Source organism: Aquila chrysaetos, chromosome 25, assembly GCF_900496995.4.
Source record: "Aquila chrysaetos chrysaetos chromosome 25, bAquChr1.4, whole genome shotgun sequence".
Taxonomy (NCBI): Eukaryota; Metazoa; Chordata; class Aves; order Accipitriformes; family Accipitridae; genus Aquila; species Aquila chrysaetos.
The window spans coordinates 4,190,943-4,209,940 of record NC_044028.1 but is presented as its reverse complement, the minus strand read 5'-3'; the positions used below and the strand labels follow the sequence as shown (position 1 = coordinate 4,209,940).

General features: G+C 46.8%; 2 protein-coding genes across 2 annotated transcripts; one reads left to right on the top strand and one right to left on the bottom strand.

Moving 5' to 3' along the window:
* Nucleotides 1-242: 242 nt before the first annotated feature.
* LOC115335966 (pentatricopeptide repeat-containing protein 1, mitochondrial-like) lies at nucleotides 243-15,079 on the bottom strand. The gene is made up of 12 exons (XM_030002367.1): nucleotides 14,986-15,079; nucleotides 14,798-14,905; nucleotides 13,807-13,924; nucleotides 5,048-5,245; nucleotides 4,324-4,906; nucleotides 3,955-4,095; nucleotides 3,531-3,749; nucleotides 2,813-2,914; nucleotides 1,684-2,442; nucleotides 1,320-1,436; nucleotides 798-980; nucleotides 243-580 (listed from the first exon to the last, which is right to left on the bottom strand). The coding sequence occupies exons 1-12, from the start codon at nucleotides 14,999-15,001 to the stop codon at nucleotides 401-403; spliced, it is 2,724 nt and encodes a 907-aa protein (XP_029858227.1). The 5' UTR covers nucleotides 15,002-15,079; the 3' UTR covers nucleotides 243-400.
* On the top strand, nucleotides 5,000-12,738 carry CPSF4 (cleavage and polyadenylation specific factor 4). Its single transcript, XM_030001983.1, has 8 exons — nucleotides 5,000-5,300; nucleotides 6,205-6,255; nucleotides 6,760-6,912; nucleotides 7,705-7,800; nucleotides 7,952-8,045; nucleotides 8,507-8,579; nucleotides 9,465-9,557; nucleotides 10,910-12,738. The coding sequence occupies exons 1-8, from the start codon at nucleotides 5,198-5,200 to the stop codon at nucleotides 10,976-10,978; spliced, it is 732 nt and encodes a 243-aa protein (XP_029857843.1). The 5' UTR covers nucleotides 5,000-5,197; the 3' UTR covers nucleotides 10,979-12,738.
* Nucleotides 15,080-18,998: the final 3,919 nt, after the last annotated feature.

Genomic DNA, 18,998 nt, shown 5'->3' with positions numbered 1-18,998 from the left:
CTCTGCTAAGGTTTGTAATTATTAGTGTAATTAGTGCGCAGATCCATTCAGGAATGCCAGCAGCCTATAGAGACTTACAGGTCACATGTTAAGTGCCCAGATACACCCAGGAAAGAGACAAAACTAGCACGAAGCTAAACCACTGTTAAATCTGATTTTGCTTCTTCCTCGTTGAGCACAGGGTTTGCTAAACTACAACCTACCTAATCCTCTGCAGTTTAAGGAAACTCCCTGAAAATGTATTTGCTTCTCCTTAAAACAAAGGACAAGTATTTTATTATGTAGTTACCACAAGAACTTGGGTTCATGGAAATACAAAGCAGCTTTACTACAAGACAGTTTAAGGGAGCAAGTCCTTTAAGTACAAGGAAGATGCAGGACTTCAGCATCCTGCTCGCTGCTACTTCTGCCCTGGCTGCTCCTGCACAGCCTCTTCCTTATTGTCATCTACCGCACGTTTCACTGTTCTGTATTTTTCCCAGGGGTGGGGGGTCTCCTCTCCTGCCATTACTTTTAACCACCGATAGTAGTAGCCACGGAAACCGTCAATTTTCTCCAGGTATGGGTTCTTTGACTTATACTGCAAACAGAAATCCAACAAAACAAGTTTCTATTAGAACAGAACTCGTTTCAATGCCAGCATGCTACTGGTATGCTACTAAAGAAATGGCTATCAAGTAACTGTCAGCCAGATCGGACAAGTCCAAAGGAAAAAGACTTAGGCAGATGTCTACATTTCCCCTCCCTTGTTGGTGTCCTTCCCGATGCCTTCACACTGACCAGTCGTGGCTACTTACCCTGTCAAATTTCGGAGGGTACTGTGCTGCGAACTCCAGCTGGCGTATGATAACCTCATTGGGAGGCACTTGGTTATTCCTCATGTCTCGCAGGATCTCTGTGAGGTAACTGTAATCCAGCTGCCTCACAGCGGCAGCAATGAGGGTGCTGTAGATATACTTGTTGGGAGTTACTCCAGACCTCTGGAAACAACAAACACTACAGTTAAAGTTGTTCATCTGCTAGCTAGAGAAGGAAAAGGTGCACAGGCACTTCTTACACAAGGAGCACAGCTCTCACTCTGGGACCCGTGTAGCAGCTTTGGCGGTGCCAGCACACCCCTTCCTGTGAGCCCTCTCCTGTCCCAGCGCAGGCAGATGACAGACCACCTGAGCTGGCAGCTATTCTAGAGTTGCATGGTTTTGGAGTGAGAACACAACCACTCGCCACAGAAACCTCAGCAGGTCTTTTTGGAAGCGTTAATGCTTCGCTTTGCCTCTTCCTGCAGCTCGAACCCCAAGCAGCAGAGGTTTTTTGATTACCTTCATATCTGAGAGTAACTGCAGTCCATCCTTCTCTTGGTGGCAAGCGATCGCCAGGTTACAAAAGGTCTGGAGGTTAGGCGATAGTCCCCTCTTCACTAGGGCTGGCAGCACACTCTGCAAGATACAAGGGTTGACATCAGTTTCCAAAAAGTCTCACTGTAGCTTTCTAGACAGAGCGCTGAATGTGCTAGAACGGAGTCCATGAACACTTGGAAATTAAACCAAGCGCTAGTTTGCGGAAAACAGCGCGAGATCTCCGTTTCTATTGTGCAGAGAGAAACGGGTCTCTCAGCAAAAGACAGGTACTGCCAGAGGCCTGAGGCAAGGAGATGGTGACAGGGCTGAGGGTTTTTTTTCTCACCTTTGCTCCTTCCAAGTCTCCCTGTTTACTTTTCTTCCTTATTAAAGTGTTAAAGAAGGTCACATCTGCTTTCACTTTACACTCATCTAAGCATGCCAGCAAAGAGGACTCTGAGGTGCTTTGGGGCTCCACCAGCTCAGCCAGTAACGTAAATGTTTTAATGTTGGGCTCTGCATTGTCCTCTTTCATTTTATTCAAGAAGCCCTCCACGTCCCCCATCAAAGCCAGTCGATCGGACGGTGTGGCCACTGTCCCCAGGGAAACCACAGCTGCGTCAGGCATCCTGGAATCCAGCAAGTTGGGCAGGTTGCAGAAATGCAGCTTCTGGCTTAGGCGTGCTTGTTCCTGTTTCATCTCCTTCTGGCCTCTCCTCGTCAACGCTCCCATCCTGCTGTGAGCTACGTTGGGGCTGCCGAGAGCAGCTGGTTCTGTTTCAGTCTGATTCACATCTTTATTTTGTTGCTGGATCAGTTCTTCAGCCTCCACTGAACTCTCCTGAAATAATTGCTTTTCCATGGCTTCCACATCTAGCTGGACAGCAGCTGCATTCTCAGTTCCCTTCTTCCTCCGATTTTTCACCTTTTCCTTCTGCCTCCCGGGTGCAAGCCTTAGCTGAGATGAGTTCTCATCGGTGGACCTGAGCAGGAGTTCAGAAGCCACGACTGGATCGCCTATCCCACAGTCTCTCGCAGCACGCAGCATCAAATTGTACGTGTGGCTGTCGCCCTTTATTCCAAGTTTAGTCATTTGTTTCCAAACCTGAAGAGGGGAAGATAAACACCAGATGTATGTGATATTAAGTAACAGGAGCACTTCTAGCAGAAGTAAGTGTTATCTGTTAGCGGTATCTGCTTGCAGAAAAGGAGCGAGTTTACAGCATGATGAGGTGAGATGCCACTGGACAGTGAACAGCCACCTTGAGCTAGTACAGGCCTGCGAGATCACCCGGGGCAGTTTACCAGTGTACAAGACATCCTGATGGAAGTCTAGTTTACAGAACTTCTCCTAGGAAGAGCTGAACTCCTCCTATTTCATCAGCTCTGAGCAACCCACTGCTTCCTGTGCGTTCAAGTGACAAGTTACAATACAGAAGCACTTTTTCCTCCCCACTTAGAACATGACGACAAACCTGTAAGGCATATCGGAAGCCATTTTCACTGTCTTTTATGCAGCCCATAAGAAGGAAGCTGAAGGTCTCGGCTGTGAGAACATGGCCCTTGTGCACGATTTCCTAGAAAAGCAGAGAGAGCATTAAACTTCCCAGTTATCAGACAAAGAGTCTGTCGCAGCTGGTTGCGAAGCTCAAATACTGCTGTTGTCTTCTGGGGATACAGCAGCAACAAAGCATTGGGTGAACTCCCAGTGCTGTGAGCAGAACGATTGCTCCAGCAGAAAGAGAGCCCTGAAACGCCTGCACAGATCCTAGCTTCTCCCTGATGGGAGCTACAGGGAATTTGGGGCAGGAACCGCAATCCTTTTAGCTATTCTTCCGAGAAGAGCTGCTGTAAGAGCTTTAAAAGGAGCTAGGTATCAATATATGGGTCTTCAAAACGAGGAACGGAGACAGACACAGTAGCTGCAAACCCCACAAAAACTTTGTTCGATAAGTCTTTGACACACCTGACCAGAGTTTAAAAGCCAACCTCTGCAGCTGCCTCCTTTTATGTACTTAAGCTTAATATTTGGTATGTACCATTGTATGAGACCAAGGATCAATGAAATGTAAACACGTGACCTGTAACCACCTCTGCTGGAAGTGAAATAAAAAAAGTCTACGCAATACGGCAACTTCCAGGAGCTTTAACCAGAGCAGAATACACTTAATAGGAGAAAAGTCACATATTTACCTTCAGTACATCGAAGCACATCCTGAGATCTGAGCACAGGGCACAGACCTTCAGCAGCGCATGGTAGGTGATCAGGTTCAGCTCTTCGTTTTTGCTCTTTAGCTGCTGCCGTAATTTGAGAGCGCTCTGCAGGCCGGAGTCTTTCCACGGCGATTCGGCACAGGCATTGAACAGGGCTGTGTAAGTGGCCTCGGTGGGAGTTAAGCCTCGTTTTTTCATCTAAGGGAAGAGAAGAAAAATTTGAACTGGCTTTTTAGGAAAGGACTTGTAGAATTTCTTCACTTATTTTTTAGTTTCAGGCTAAGAAGGTGCAAACAGTAACTCAAAGGCATTTTGGACACAAAGCAACGTGACCAAATGCTTGAATTGGTTTCATCTTAGAACACGTAATGAAGGTCTGAGAGAGGGGAGAACGTAAACCTACATCATTGTAGAGCTTGAATGCCTTTTTCACATAGCCAACCCTGCCACAGCCGCCAATTAGAACAGTGTAATTGCTTTCTTCCGGCCACACACGCTCTTCCTTCAGCATCTGCACCTCAAACAGCTCCAGAGCCTCTGCCAGCTACAGGGAAGAGGAAAATCCAGGATGAGAATCAATTACAATGGATATTAACATAAGCAGCTGTGGGCCGGTCGCAGTAGAAGGCCCACAGAGCACGGGATTCCTCACTAATTCTTATTTTACTTCTTTCTGTGAAGATACTAAGCGATAGGATGATACAGATGGGACAGAGTTGCATCTTTCATCAATGCTATTAAAAACCAATTAAGCGAAGAGCTGGGAACACACCTTGTCGTCTTTGATGAGGGCTTTGCATTTTAAGAAGTACCAATACGGGGTGTTCCTGGGACCGCGTCGAGGCTTTCTTTCCGGTTCTTCCTCTCCCTCTCCCTCTCCTTGAAGCTTTAAATTCTGAAAGCGTGATGTGGTTTTGTGATAATATTTTCGAGAAGAAAATTTATTAGACAGCGTCCCGAACTCCACGCCTTCATCCTCCTCCTCCTCCTCCTCCCCAACAGCTTCAGCGCTGCTGCCGGCTTCGCCCTCTCTCAGGTCGCTACCGGGCGGCTTGCAGGACGCCTGTGAGGAGCGGAACGGCCTCCAGCCGTTCAGCGGCCCCTCACCCGGGGACCGGAGCAGGCGCGGCGCCTTCCCGGGCTGCTCGGGGCCTGCCCACCGCCCCGACGGGAGACCGGAGGAGACCCAACGGCACCGCGAGGCGAAAAGGAGCCGCACAGACCTCATGGCGTGCCCGCAGCCAGCGGGAGGAGGCGGCGGAGCGGGGACGGGACGGGCCCGGTCCCCGCTCCCCTCAACCAGCGCCGCCTGCGCGGAACGGAAGGGGCGGGAACGAAACGGAGCTTGCGCCCAGCTGGTTGGTGGAGAGAGCCGGGGGAGGGCGGGGCGCGCGCGCGCTGCCCGCCGGGCGGTAAGGTCAGAGGTGACTCCCGGCATTCCGCGGGAGGGCGGCGCGGGGCGGCGAGGTGCTGCCGCCGCCGCCTCCTCCCCTCACCTCAGGCGCTGCCGGCGAGGAGCGGAGCGGGCCGGGCCGGGCCAGCCCGGGCCCGGCCGCCCGCTGCCACCACTGCCGCCACCCGCTACCGCCGCCACCGCCACCATACCTCCCCTTCCTTCCCGCTGCCGCCGCCCCCCAGCCGCCACCATGCAGGAGCTCATCGCCAGCGTGGACCACATCAAGTTCGACCTGGAACTGGCCGTGGAACAGCAGCTGGGGGCGCAGCCGTTGCCCTTTCCCGGCATGGACAGTGCGTGCGGGCACCGGGCGCTGCGCGGCTCCTTCTTCCCCGGGGTGCTCGGGGAAGGCTCTTGTTGCCTGTCGGGGGTGGGTCGGGGCGGTGAGGGAGGGAGGTTTGAGGGGATCTGAGCACCTTGCTCAGGTCTCCTGCGTAGGTCCGCCCAACTTCTGCGCTCCCTGCGAGGTTTCTGTCTTAATCCGGGTGTTTGTCTTTCCTACTTAACGAAGGCTGTAGTTAGTAGCCAGCCAGGCTGGAAAATGAAAGTTGAGGCATTATCATGAATAAACATTGCTGTCCTGCACGATACTTTATTATTTTTTTTCATTCCCTTTTGATAGATGAGGCATTGCGATGGCAGGGAGACTTTGTCTTTAGGTATATCCCTGGCCCGGTCTCTAAACCTTTTCCTCCAGTCTAATAATCTGGCACGGGTAGTCTTAGGGGACTCACCGTTTGCTGAAATTTTCTGGCCAGGCTACTAAACTTGTGTTTTAACTCCCTCAAACGTTGTGGTTTCTGTTGGTCAGGATCAGCAAGGGATAACACGCTAATGGTTGTTTCAGGCTGTTCTGGTCAAAAAATCTAAGACTGTCGTTGCTAGGTCTGTAAATACAGAGTTTACTGACATGATTGACCTAACAGCGCAAGAAAACCCAGTCAACAAAACCTAAGTATCTGAAAAGCAAAACAAGCACCTCTGCAAATTCCCCTTGGTGTCCCCCAAGAAGAATACAGGTATTTGCGAGGGCCAGACTTGAACAAGGAACTTACGTAGGAAAGTAAATTTCCCAAACCAAAACGCTGTTTTTCTTTTGATGTTGAGGACCAGAGTGTCTTGGTGGGGAAGGAAGTATTTTAAAAGTTGTCACGAAACTTTGTTAAAATGAATTATGTTTCTATGTTCTCTCTGCAGAATCAGGCGCAGCTGTCTGTGAATTTTTTTTAAAAGCAGCCTGTGGAAAAGGCAAGTAATATTTCCAATAAAACTGGGGGGGGAACTAGATTTTCTAGCACTGTCTACAGTACTCTTCTTTTTTGTAAAGATGAGGGGATAACCTAGATTGAGGATAAAACTGAAGGATGTTCGAGTAACTGCAGCAGTTGTGAAATAATGGTGGTGTTTGCAAGAAGTTGGGAGGTGAATAAAAAAAGCTACCGGTAAAGGAAGGCTTGAACTTACCACGCGCAGACGTTGCTGTGGATGTGCCTGTATTAGCTGCTGTGGTTCATGGTTGCCAGAATTAAGAGCTGGAGACTATGTTGCTTAGCTCGTTAGAGAGTAACGTAAGACTTGTCTGGAACTCCCAGTTTTGCTATTGCCACTAAAGGCTGAATTCATAAGAAAAAGTGATGTCTTCTGAAAGACCTCTTGCAGAGGGGAACAAAGTGTTGCTGTTGCCCTGTGCCTTCTTGTGCCGCTGGTTTTAATTGTTCTTTTTTGCCTTCTCCTTGCCCCATCCTTCTGCAGGAGGCATGTGCCCGTTCCGACACATCAGCGGGGAAAAGACAGTTGTTTGCAAACACTGGCTACGAGGACTGTGCAAAAAGGGAGACCAATGCGAGTTTCTGCACGAGTATGACATGACCAAGATGCCTGAGTGTTACTTCTACTCCAAATTTGGTAAGGGGCATTGTAGCTCCTACTTAGTGTTCCTTGCTGGCGTGGGAGTCTAGTGAAGAGGATCCTGATACATCCCTCTTGTCCGTCTTCAGAGCATTACAGTTCATCTGTGTCCGATGATACCGTTAGATTGTAATTTTTCAGATCTGCTTAGTCCTTCACCTTATTATCCCCCAAAATTTGTGACTTATCATAGAAGTCTTCTCTCTCAAGAGCTTGTCCCTTGGGGGAAGAGGGGGGAAGTTCCAAGTTTTTACTGGGTTTTATGCCTTATGTTCTGTTTTGGGCATGAGATGAGTAGGCTGAGCAGTTGGTCTTTGCATGACTCTTATTTTGGGGAGTTGATGAGCAGCAGAGGGCATGGGGGTGCAAAACTTTTATGCACTTGCTTTCCAGCTCTGGAGATCTGGACATAATGAGGCAACTTGCTGTCAGAAACTTACAGTCTTGTAGGTTTCCTTGGATTGAGGTTAGTGCGCAATTTGTAGTTTCTCCACGCTTCTGGTGCACTAAATGTTTGGTTTTTGTTATCATGACTGCTCTTTCAAATTTAGTTTCCGCATTGTTTTTAAAAGCACACATAAATAATCCAGTCTGGTAGAACGTTATTCACCGGGGGCGAGTCCTTGGTGTTCTTCATCTAGGTTAAGGCAGGCAGTAAGACTGTTGTGCCTGAACTTATAAATGTTGGTAACAGCTTTGTGGGAGCTACATGATCCAGGTAATGTTTTGAGAGTCATTTGATCTTGAACCTGCACAATTGACTAAGAAGTGTGTTTGCCTTTGGTACAGGGGAATGCAGTAACAAAGAATGTCCATTCTTGCACATTGACCCGGAGTCTAAGATCAAAGACTGTCCCTGGTATGACAGAGGCTTCTGTAAACATGGTATGTATGTCACACAGTTGCTGCTTCTGTGGCTATAATCAAGGGTAGGGTGTTGCTATTCTTTCTTTGCATGATCTGCTTGTGTACCTGCTACTGCTGAGCGCTGGGGTACGTATATGTGGAACGTGAACTACTGAGCTTTGTGTTGCAGGTCCCCTCTGCAGACACCGACACACTCGAAGAGTCATTTGTGTGAATTACCTAGTAGGATTCTGTCCAGAGGGGCCTACCTGTAAATTCATGCAGTGAGTATGCTTCCAGGCTTCTCCTGTAATCTCGTGTTTCCCTTGTAATCCGGTGTATGTCAAAGGAGGCTGCTCCAGTGCTTCCCAATGGCTTTGGAGATTTGGCCAATGTTTAGTTTGTTGTACCTATTTGAGGATATGGGGCAGCGCCTCTTCAGGGAGTTACCAGTAAGACTCTAGAGTGGTGATCGGATGCCACCAGTGCAGTGGGATCACATGGGTTTACATTCCAGAATACCTTACAGGTAGAGGGATGTGCTACGTACTCGATTGTCGTTTTTGTATACGTAATTGCTAGCATCAGAATGCAAAGAGGAGTGGGGAGGGGGAGGTCCATTTCCTGTGAGCCAAATTTAATTGGCTGAATGTTTGTTTTGTTGTTTGGAGTTACTTGACTGAGCTGATGGTAAAACGTTGGCATATGATTTGAGAATCAATTTTCTTGTTTCCATCTAAACCAGCCCTCGGTTTGAACTGCCAATGGGAACCACAGAGCAACCACCACTGCCTCAACCGACACAAACACAGCAAAAGGTACACAATTCCCCTGCCTCCCCTACACGCCCACCCTCAAAGCATTTCCCACAGTGCTTTAAAAGAGGGTATATTGTCTAGTGGTCAAAACTGGACACCTGGATCCGGTTTGCTGGAAAGTCTTGGAGAAAGACTCACTGAATGAGGGAAAACGTCTCCTATTTTACAACAGGGTGTGATAGTCTTTTGTAAGTAAGAACTTGGAGACAAATCCTAATAAATCACGAAGCACCGTCCCTTCTCTTTCCTCTTCCCAGCCCTCTAATGTCCGCTGTCTGATCACAATGGACTGCTGCTGCCTTTGTCCTGGGACTGTGGTGTTTTGCTTTGTTCTGTTGCTCCCCTCGCCTTGGTTAACCTTCTCAGTCATTAGTACTGTCCTCCAGCTCAGAGGCCAGCAGTGGCAGTTCTGTTGCTTGGGGCACTGCCTGGAAGGGAGGGTGCTATGCAAGAATTAAGCAGTGAGAAACCCCGAGTGCCATTATAGCGATGAAAGCCCTACAATTGCTCCAACTTTACATGGATATGTAGTCACAGAATGCTCCCACATTACATAGAAACACATCATATGTGCTTGTGCAGCAATCTGCTAGTTTTTGTAATCTGCGTGACATCTCTCAGGGATAACAGTGGTATTTTAGCAGCCTAAACCTACTCTCTAAATCTGCTTTCCAGAGAAAAGCAGGATCTCTGGGCTTTGTAAGCCTCACTGCTTGATTTCTTCTCTCTGGTGCTCCAGCTGGCAGAGCACCCACACACAGATTTGGAGGAAAATTGATCATTTGATATATGGGGTGCTCTTTTCCCTTCTTAACAAAATAACAACCATAAAGGTCTTTATCCTTGATGCACTTAACAAGTCAGAACTCTTCTCCTAACCAACAGAGGACACCCCAAGTCATTGGAGTCATGCAGTCTCAAAACAACAACACTGGGAACAGAGGACCCCGGCCGTTGGAGCAGGTCACCTGCTACAAGGTAATTCAGAGGGGAGGGAGACGAGGAGGGAAAGCAGAGGGTGCTAGATTTAAGAAGTACAGAGTGCACGTCACCTGGACTACGTCATGCTGCTTTCCTGCTGGTTGCTTGTCATGGGCAAAGGAACATGGGGTGTTGGTCCTGCAAAAGGTTTTTTCGCTGTGTAAACAGGTTCATGAAATGTGTGCTCTGCTCAATAGACATTGTGTTTTGGTGCGTGGATACAGCTGTGGGAATTGGCATTGAGTTCTGAGGCCTCTAGGTCGCTGGTTTGCCAGCTCACGGACTTGCTGTGACAATTAAGGCTGTTGTAGGACAGACTTTGCTCATCTGCTAATAAATAGGAAACTACCACAAAGACAGTTAAAGGAGACTGCTGAACTGTAGATTTCAAAGTAAGAGTTAATACTAGTTTTGTCTCATGAGTTAATTTGCTTACACTTGGTGACTGTAGAAAGATTTTCATCTCCCGTTAGCCTGGAAGGTCCTTGCGAGTAACAGAAATTGAATATGCAAAGACTGTTCAGCATTTCAGCTGTAAATGCACCCCATTGCTGTCAAACCAAGGAATGAGCTATTCACCTTGGTTGCTCATTAAGGAGCACCAGTAAAACTTTGACACATTGAGCTTCCATCTCTCTTTATTTTTCCACAAAAGCCCCAACCCAACTAGAAAAGGGCAAAGAATCTTCCTGTCCCATCAGCTTTGACAGTTACATTGTTGTACCTGCCAACTTCTGTGCCTTAGTGCTTGTTTGGGTAAAAATTACTGTGATTGGACAGGGATATTAAGTAGCTGAATCCATTTCACTGAAAACCTTTAATAGCTGCTTATTATTTTAGCTGCAAGTAAATTACGTATCTGAAGCATGCTGTTGCACCAGATCCTGGCATTTCTCTCTGGGCTTGAATAGCTTCAAGGTGCAAAGTCATGAATCTCTTGTTCAGGTGCATTTTTCTTTGTCTAATTCAGGATAACTGATCAGGAGAGTCCCCATAGATCTCTGATGTAGTGCTTATCAGAGGGAGTAGTCTTGGAAGCCTCCAGTGTTGAAATTCTTGTGTGTTACAGCCCTTTGTTGTTTGTAGTGGTGCACTGAGAGCTCTCTCCTTTGTAGTGCATTATAACAACGTGGCATCAGGTTGCTCTCAGCACAGAAGCAGCTTTTGCTCCAAGGAGTGGAAATAGCCCATAAATGGTGTCCCTTGTGACACCATGTTTCATTTCACCTGCTAAATGCTGCATATTCCATATGCGGAAAAGCTTCCAAATTGGGACAGTTGCCGGCTAAGGCAGCTAGAGGAAAAAAGCTGTAAATGTGTAATAATTCCTCTCTCTCTCTCTCTTTTAGTGTGGTGAAAAAGGTCATTATGCCAACAGATGCACCAAAGGACATCTGGCCTTTCTCAGTGGACAGTGAAAGAGCAAAACGAAGAGTGCAAGGGAGCTATTAACACTGAGAAAAGGTTTCTGCCTAGTACTATGTCTTGAACTATTAATCAGGTTGTTTTTTAATGCCATTACTGAAAGAACTGGTCAGAGGCTGGCTGCTGCTAAGCAACGTTTTTGTAATTGTCCACAACTTTTTTTTATGTTTTAACCTTTTTAAAATAGATTTTGGCCTCCGCCTATTTTCATTGAGCCCTTGTGAAAGGTAGATCTAAAAGCCAATAGATGTGCAAACCCCTCACCGGTGCAGCAGTCTACGTAAACGCATCTTACGCCAGTGTTTCTTTAAAGTGTTTTCCTTCTGCCACTTCTCTTTGGAGAACCTGCAGCGTTTCAGCCCTCCCTGTGGAAGCAGGAAGACTGACTGGGAAAGCTAATGCTTGAAATGCCTTCCCTTCAGTGAGGAAGCAGGGATTCTGCTGTCCTGTAGCTCTTAAAAACCGAAGTTGTGTTCCCAGGTCCAGCCTGTTGTAGTCGATAAGCTTGTCCTGGTGGCTGACTTAACACACCATGTACATCAGGCTGTAAAACTCTCGTCCACTTGCTTTGTTTCTGTGCTTCTTGCTATACTGAAGGTTAGAAATTAATCTTCTGGGTGAGAACCGATCAAGGGGAGAATAAATTGGCATCTCTGTGGTTAGCCAAACAATAGGAACAACAATTGTAGGAAAGCCGCATCTGTGCTCATTTTCCATTTGCAAAAAGCAAGGAGGGAAATGAACACGGCTTAAAGAGTAGGAATAGAAGAGCCTTGTCTCAGCCCCCACATTGTCCAGCTCACACTGAGCAGGTATTTCCATAGCCTAGAGAAGACCAAGAAGTGGAGATGTGTATTCTTAGAGAATACCGCTTTTAAAAGTGGTAGAGCATTCTTCTGAGAGCAATTTTTCCAAGCCAAAACCCATTCATTTTGTGAGAAGACTATTTCAAAAGGGCCAATGATAAAATGTGAATTAAAAAAAAAAAAGTGCACCTACAATGTGAGCCTTATTGATTCTAACCCATCTTTCATGTGCTGACTGCCTTTATACTTTGTTTTTATTGAAATGTACTGACAGAAAAAGCTGGCTGTGAATTTATTTTTTTTAAGAACAAGGTCGTATGACTAGATTAAGAGAAGTGACCAGAGCCTATGTTGGTTTGAATGACTGTGGTTATTTCACTGTGGCGAGTCGGAGTCAGTCAAAATAGAAGTTTCACATCTAAGTGACTATGGTATGACAGACCATCAGACACTTCTCACAGTGGCCAAAATTCGAGATGCATTATCTGTGTTTAACTAGGCACGTGTAAAAGGAACCAAGACACTTCGGTGTCTGGCTACCTTCCCAATCTAGTTCAAGATTTTCTGGTCTTCACTATCTGAACAGATGTTTTCTGAAACTGAAAGATTTCCTGTTACCACTGAAGCTCTTGAGAATCTTCATATGCCTCAAGAAGTGGTTTTCACTCTCCCTCCTATTCAGAAAAGGATCCTGCAGGCTGTACCTGCAATGCCCAGCTGCAGTTGCAAGTGTCAGCAGGTAGTGTTGGGACAGTGGGATGCACTTGCTTAGGGGCGTGCTCGAGGAAGGTTCTCAGCAGGGGCCAAACCCACAGATGCTCCTTTAAGCTCCATTTATCCACATCGTGTCTCTGTTAAACTTCTCACCGCTGCGTTTAAGTCAAGAAGCAAAGTCTTCCTTCATTTTAACTTCATGGACCATTAAAGTTCTTTTAAGCTCATACCCATTCAGAATAACCTTTGAGCTTCTTTTAGCAATGAAAGTAGGCAGCGTTTTGATAGAAATTTTGGGTTATCGGAGGTAAGAAGCATTAGAATCCCACTGACAGAATGGGAGTTGCAGAACTCCTTAAAGCTAAACCAATCTCGTCTCAAGACAGCGCTCCAAAATGATGGAAAACTGCCCAAACACCTACAGTCCCCAGGTGACAGCCTGACTGAGAAACACATGGCCACACCAACAAGCCACCTAAAGCTCAGATATTCTTTCAAATCAAAATATTACCTCCTTTCAGCTAGTTGTCCAACCTGTACATAATGGCCATTAAGAAGCAAACCAATGCTTTTTTACTTTTATTAAACAGTTAAATAGGAATTGATTGTAATAGTTTTCCCCAGTTCATAATGTAACCCAAGTAGCAGATGTTTTCCCAACCATCTCTGAACTTAGCCTTCAGGGCTGAAAGTCTTAAGACAACAAACTCATTTGCACAGTACAATTAACAAGCCAGCTATGAGTGTCAACTCAGTAAACGTAGCGTGTATGCACTTTATTATTGGTCATAATAGTACAGTTTTTAATATGAATAGTTCTGATGTCTTCTGTCAGGGTAACTGTTCCAGTAGCCAAGTCTGTTCAAGAGCTGTACCTTCACTTTCTGAAATTCACACTTCAGTGGTACTTCCTGTGGCGGTCATGCTCTGTATCATTCAAAGTAAAACAAGTTAATTTTACTGAAGTCACAAGAAAAAAAACCACCACACCTGAAATTACAGGAAAAAAAGCACTCCACAAAAATCAGAGCATGTAGTTTCTAAGTACTGTCAGGTCAGACAGGCAACAAGATCTAAGTTTTCTTTGTCACCAAGAAAATATTGGCCATCTGATAACTTAAGCATTCAGGTTCCCTATGGCTAAAAGGACTTTGCTTGCCCACACTCTCGGATTCAAGCAGCAATGGTTAGCAGTGTCCTTCATTTTATTTCTAAAAGCAGCAGCAGATTAATTGTTTTTATTGCCCCAAGCACTCTTTCAAGCTGCACTATACGCACTCAGCCATATTGCTTTTACTTACTCAGGTGACTGTAGCTCCAGATGTAGCTGACAACAACATAACCAGCAAGCACCATCGAGATACCACCAAGCCCCCCCTTTCTTGACGTTGATATATTTATTGTAGTATCTGTCGTAACCTGTGTAGGAGAAAAGTTTTCGTAGCAGCCAGATGAGCTGCGTATTCTTCTGTCTCAGAAAGAAGCAGACCGGTTTCACAGAACTTCAGGAAATTGTTTCTAATGAAACATCTGAGGGTCTCAGAAGCAAGTCTGAGAGAAGACAACCTGTGTGTTAGTTAAGCAAGGTGAACTCACGTTAGTAGCGCTACGCCCTAAAAAAAAGGGAAAAAAAAGCCCATTAGCATTTTTCCCTAAACATTATTGTGACCTTCATGAGCTCAAGCTGCTTTGGAATTATCTAATTCTTTGGAATTATCTAATTCTTTCACACTAGTGTATATACATTATGTAGACACTTGCCTTTGATATTCTGTGTTTAAATCTGCCCGAATGCCACATCTGTATCTACAGCAAAGGGCATCAGTCAAAATTTTCGCCAAGTGATCTGTAAAAGCCCTGTGTCCTTTCTTACCATCTTTAGGGATCACTTGCTTTCTTTTTAAATTTACTTGTGATATTGGGAAACCTCAAGATTTTCAGCAAGTAGGCTGAGGACTAAGGTCACCATATTTCCTCTTTATACCAGAAGGAGTACTGAAAACAGACCTCTGGTGGATAAAGCCCACGCGAGAAACAAATTTACAGATGGGAGCACAAGACGCAACAGGAGGCACTGTTTTGGAAAAGCAAAAATCGCCCCGAAGCAGCCCCTCTACTGCCGGATCCCTCTGCCACGGCCAAGATCCGCTCCAGCAGCCAGAGATGCTTATGCACTGATCTGCCTAGCTCCGTCAAGAGAAGGGATTCACACCCTCCAGGTCTTCGCCGGCCGAGGGGGTGCGGAGCTGTTTCGGCAGGGCGGGCGGGCCCCCTCCCCTCAGCCCCCCTCACCTCTTCGCAGGGCCCCCACGATGCCACGGGGGGTGAAGTCTCTCATGGCCAGCCAGGTGGGCAGCTGGCCCAGCTTCACGTCCATCAGCTTCATGTCCTTGAGAGGAACTGCGGCACAGAGACACAGCCCGGTCAGAGGGGAAGGGAGGGAAAGAGCCGCGGTCACCTTGGCGGCCCACCTCACTCACCCGGCGGCTGCGCCATCTTGCCGCTGCTGCTCTGCGCCGCCGCGGGGGAAGGCGGGAAGGGGCGGGCCGCTGAGGCTCACGGGAAGAAGGTCAGGCGGGATTCCCGGATGTCGGGGCGGGTGGCGAAGGGCCGGCGCCATGTTGGGCGGGTCGCGCTGAGGAGGTGTTGGCCCTGGTGTCGCCTTGTCCCCTTCCCCATCTCCTCACCGAGGGGGGGGGTCGGTTCCCTAATGGGGGCTGCACACTTTGCCTCAGTTGCCACAGGCGCTGCGTCGAGGCCTGTGTGTCTGAGGGCCTGTCACAGGGCTGGGGGCACCCTGAGGGGTTTTCCCTCCCTGTCCTGCTCCAGCAGGCCTCCTCAGCGGCCGGGACCCTTGTCAGGAGACGCTGGCCCAGCCGACGCTCCGTGACGTGTGCAGGCTGTCCTCCGATGCCCCAGGACAGGCCAGCACCTTGCTCCTTCATCCCCGCCGTACGTTGCGGTCTGTCGGGTGCCAGCGGCTTGCCAGGGCTGCAGAGGTGAAGGCTCCTGCAGATTGTGAAAACAGTAGAGAGAAAAATTCACAGGTCTTCATCAGCACCGTCACGAGACTTCATCAGCAGTCTTCTGGGGGCTGCTGATGTCCCACGAATCAACCTTTTCCAACGTGCTCTGAAGAAGTGGCAACTCTTAACACTGTAAATGTGCCTTCACAGATAATATATACTGCAACATACATTTAAATTTGTTATTGTATATTGTAACGTAAGAAGTGAGGGCTTCTCAGACCTCTTCCAGGGGTCACCTGCCCTCTCCTGCAGCCTTCTTAGGTGGCTTCAAGGCGAGAGGAGGAATGTTAGCCTGTATTTTTCACAGGGATTAGGTGACAGGTGAATAACGTATCGTGTGGTCCCATTTCAGTGCCCACTCAGGTCTTTTCCCTGTGGTAATATGCTGCATTTTACTACAGCTCCTCTGGAAGGATGTCAAAGGCAAAAGGAGAGGCAGGGTCTGGGTATATGGTGGAAGTAAACCTGCATAACCAGAGTGGTGAAAGAGGTAATGTGTGGATAAAGACAACTTTTGCCATCCTGCAAAATAGGAAAGAGCCACCCAGACCTATTTCTTGTTCCCAAGCGTCTTTCTGGGGGATTTAGCACACACAGACCCCCAGAAGGTGCCCCCCTGGGCAGACCAAACACCTGCAGAGCTGGCTGTGGTGGGAGCAGGGTGGGTTATTGGGGAGAGGACTCCAGCAGGTGTCACTCGCACTTAGCAGAATGCAGCTGCTGGAAAGATGCTCTCATTAGCCTGACCTCTAGAGGTTTTAAAGCGTTATCATTCAGGTTCATAAAATAGTGTCAGGTTTTGTTGTTGTTTATTGTGGTGAATGTGAAAAGCAAAGTGATACAGCAGTAAACAGGGAGCAGCCATCCACCGCTGTTTCTGACAGGTCAGCCAGGACCCCACATTTCCTAGATATTAAATCTCCGTTCCACAGAGGACTGTTAGAACGGATCAGAGACGATGAAGACTAGAGTAAGGACGCTGAAGGGGGCCCACAGGGCTCCTACATAGACACTGAGCTACTAATCTCCACAGCTTTTACTTCTCTTAGGTCGCAGAGTCTTACATGCCTTCCTCCTGCCACTGCAGGATTCTTGCATTATAAAGTAGGGTTTGTCTTACCCGGTATTAAATGAGTTGAGGCATGGGACCTCCGTTGTCTCAAGAGGTATGGTACTCTGTAATGCATCTTACTCAGAGGCTGGTCTACATGTCTAGCTTCAGCCTCTATTTTACTGAAATTAATTTATTTATATTGAATAGTGCTCTCCCATAACATAAAAATAAAAGCAGAAGGAATAGATTACCGCCTATTGTTTCTTTCACTTATTAACAGAAAGTAGGATTAGGGAAGTATAGTGTACCTGATCACTTGAAGAAAGGGGTCCAAATTTAGTCCCTGTTAAATGGGTTAAAAATCCCCTTATTAAATTATCCTTTATTATATTGTTGGACCTTACCAGTAACCGTCGTTTTATTGCTGAAGTGTCCCCTGATGAACTACTATGTGGCCTTTTTACAGTACTTGCATAAAAGCATGCTTCAAACTTGCTTCCCTCATTCTTGCAAGGCAACTTATTGTTTTAAATAGGATTACTCATGCAAGGCAGATTAATTCACCTACAGGAAAAAAGCCAATGGTGGGTGCCTCATTTTAAGGAGTTCCCTGCAGAGCAGAAGAGCACATCGAGTTGCTCAAACTGCTTATAGCAAGGTCTGGGGAAATTTGGTTTGTTAGGGTAGGAATGGAAGTTCATAACAAGGATACATCTCCAATGCAATTAGGGACAGCGGTGACCTAAACCTTGGCCTGAACTGCCCGCTCTGGTAGAGTAAGAGAGGAATAGTGCTGTTGTCTTTATGCCATCTTAATCCTGAACCAAGCAGGAAGAGTTAAATGGTACAGTTGTGCGGGAGGTTTTGCAGCACATGTTTCCTCCCTTTGACCCGTGCTGCCGGCCAAAATTCAGGGTCTTGTTGGTTGATCCAGAGGGGAGGAGGAGTGATGAAGAAAGGTATTTCTAATGTATTTCTGTTTGCTTACAAGAATGCTCAGAGCCCTTGTTTCCTGAACACAGAAGAAATCACGCAGTTGAGAGCCAGTTTCCTTGCTTATAGCTCCAGACCTGCTCCAGGCAGCAACGTGACCCCAAATCCCTCTGTTTCTTGTATTCAGTCCAGGTTTTATATCAATGATTGTTCAGGCTCTTTGAAGTTTCCGTTCCCTGCCTGTTTCAATATGCTGTCTTTCTGTCTCCTCCTCCACCTGAACTGTATTGTCCATCCACACATAACCTTCTTTCCTTTTAATATCCTCCCCAAAACTGTCCTCCCAGAGCCTTCAGGTGCTTGAGCAATCTTGCATTGTGGGTGGAAACAGACTTAATGTCTCCCTCAGCTACTCTAAATAAAGGAATGCAGTTAAACCTACCAGTTTCAAGAAGGTTTAACCCAACCTATAAAAATAAAAGCCTAATGGAGTGTTGCCCTGAGGTTTTCGTCTTACTGAAGACCCCTCTAGAAAATGCTGTGAAGTTTATAAGTAATGGCATAGAAATAATAGGGAGTACATCATTCAAAAAACCCAGAGTATTTTGTGAAAGACGTCAATAGATACGAAAGAGGTTTCCTTTTTCTGGTAGCAACCGTAACACATAATATTGCAGCTTTCAGTCCAAAGATTCAGTTGTAGCCTGAGAAGTTAAGTAACACTCTTCATTAAAGTTGCTGAAAAGGAGAAGTAAAAAGCATAACACAACCTCCGTCAGACTGTAAGATCTTAGAGGCTGGGATCATTTTTTCTGTTCTGTGTGCCATCCTTTGAAAACTTGGGGTCTCACCTGGGCCTGGTGGTCAGTGATGCTACAGTCATATGCAGACACAGTGTCCATAGGTGTGTAAAGTAGCACAAAGTGGCCTTCAAGAAGGTCAAGAGACGAGGATTTACCTAACTGATCCTGCGCCCACTGAAACTGATGACAAAGCACCCAGTGCTTTTAATAAAGGATCAAACCTACACAAGTGGACAGATACGGTTCTGAAACCTGAGGTTTGGCACAGGATGCTTCTTGGCTCCTAAACACTCATTTCAATCTGATGTCTTCCCACCAGCACAGGTTAAGCAGCTGCAGCCGTCAAGGAGAAAGACAAATCATGGGCTACTAGCACTTCCAGAAGCTCAATGGAGAGATGCATGTTTTATCAACCAGTAATTTGGAGAAAGGTTATGGTCCCAGGTATCTTGATCCAGTCTGTTGGGTTTTAATTGTATGAACAGTTTGATGTGGTGAGAGCAGGACAGCTGCTCAGCATAGGTCTCAACCTCATTCATCTAAAATTGTACTTGCAGTGGAAACCAGGCTCCCGAGTTGAATAGGATGAGAAAGGCGTGTGGAGTTTGGAATCTCTTCCATGGCCAGACTTCCTCAGGAAAACAGTGAACTGCCTTGCATAGATAACAACACCT

Bases quoted from the DNA above. Each gene is read 5' to 3' on its own strand.
- CPSF4 (XM_030001983.1), top strand. From the start codon at position 5,198: ATGCAGGAGCTCATCGCCAGCGTGGACCACATCAAGTTCGACCTGGAA. The intron at 7,801-7,951 runs GTATGTATGTCA...TTTGTGTTGCAG, and splicing joins CAGAGGCTTCTGTAAACATG to GTCCCCTCTGCAGACACCGA. The intron at 8,580-9,464 runs GTACACAATTCC...CCTAACCAACAG, and splicing joins CGACACAAACACAGCAAAAG to AGGACACCCCAAGTCATTGG.
- LOC115335966 (XM_030002367.1), bottom strand. The intron at 4,096-4,323 runs GTGTGTTCCCAG...TCTTCCCTGTAG, and splicing joins CCCTCATCAAAGACGACAAG to CTGGCAGAGGCTCTGGAGCT. The intron at 3,750-3,954 runs GTAGGTTTACGT...CTCTTCCCTTAG, and splicing joins CATTCAAGCTCTACAATGAT to ATGAAAAAACGAGGCTTAAC.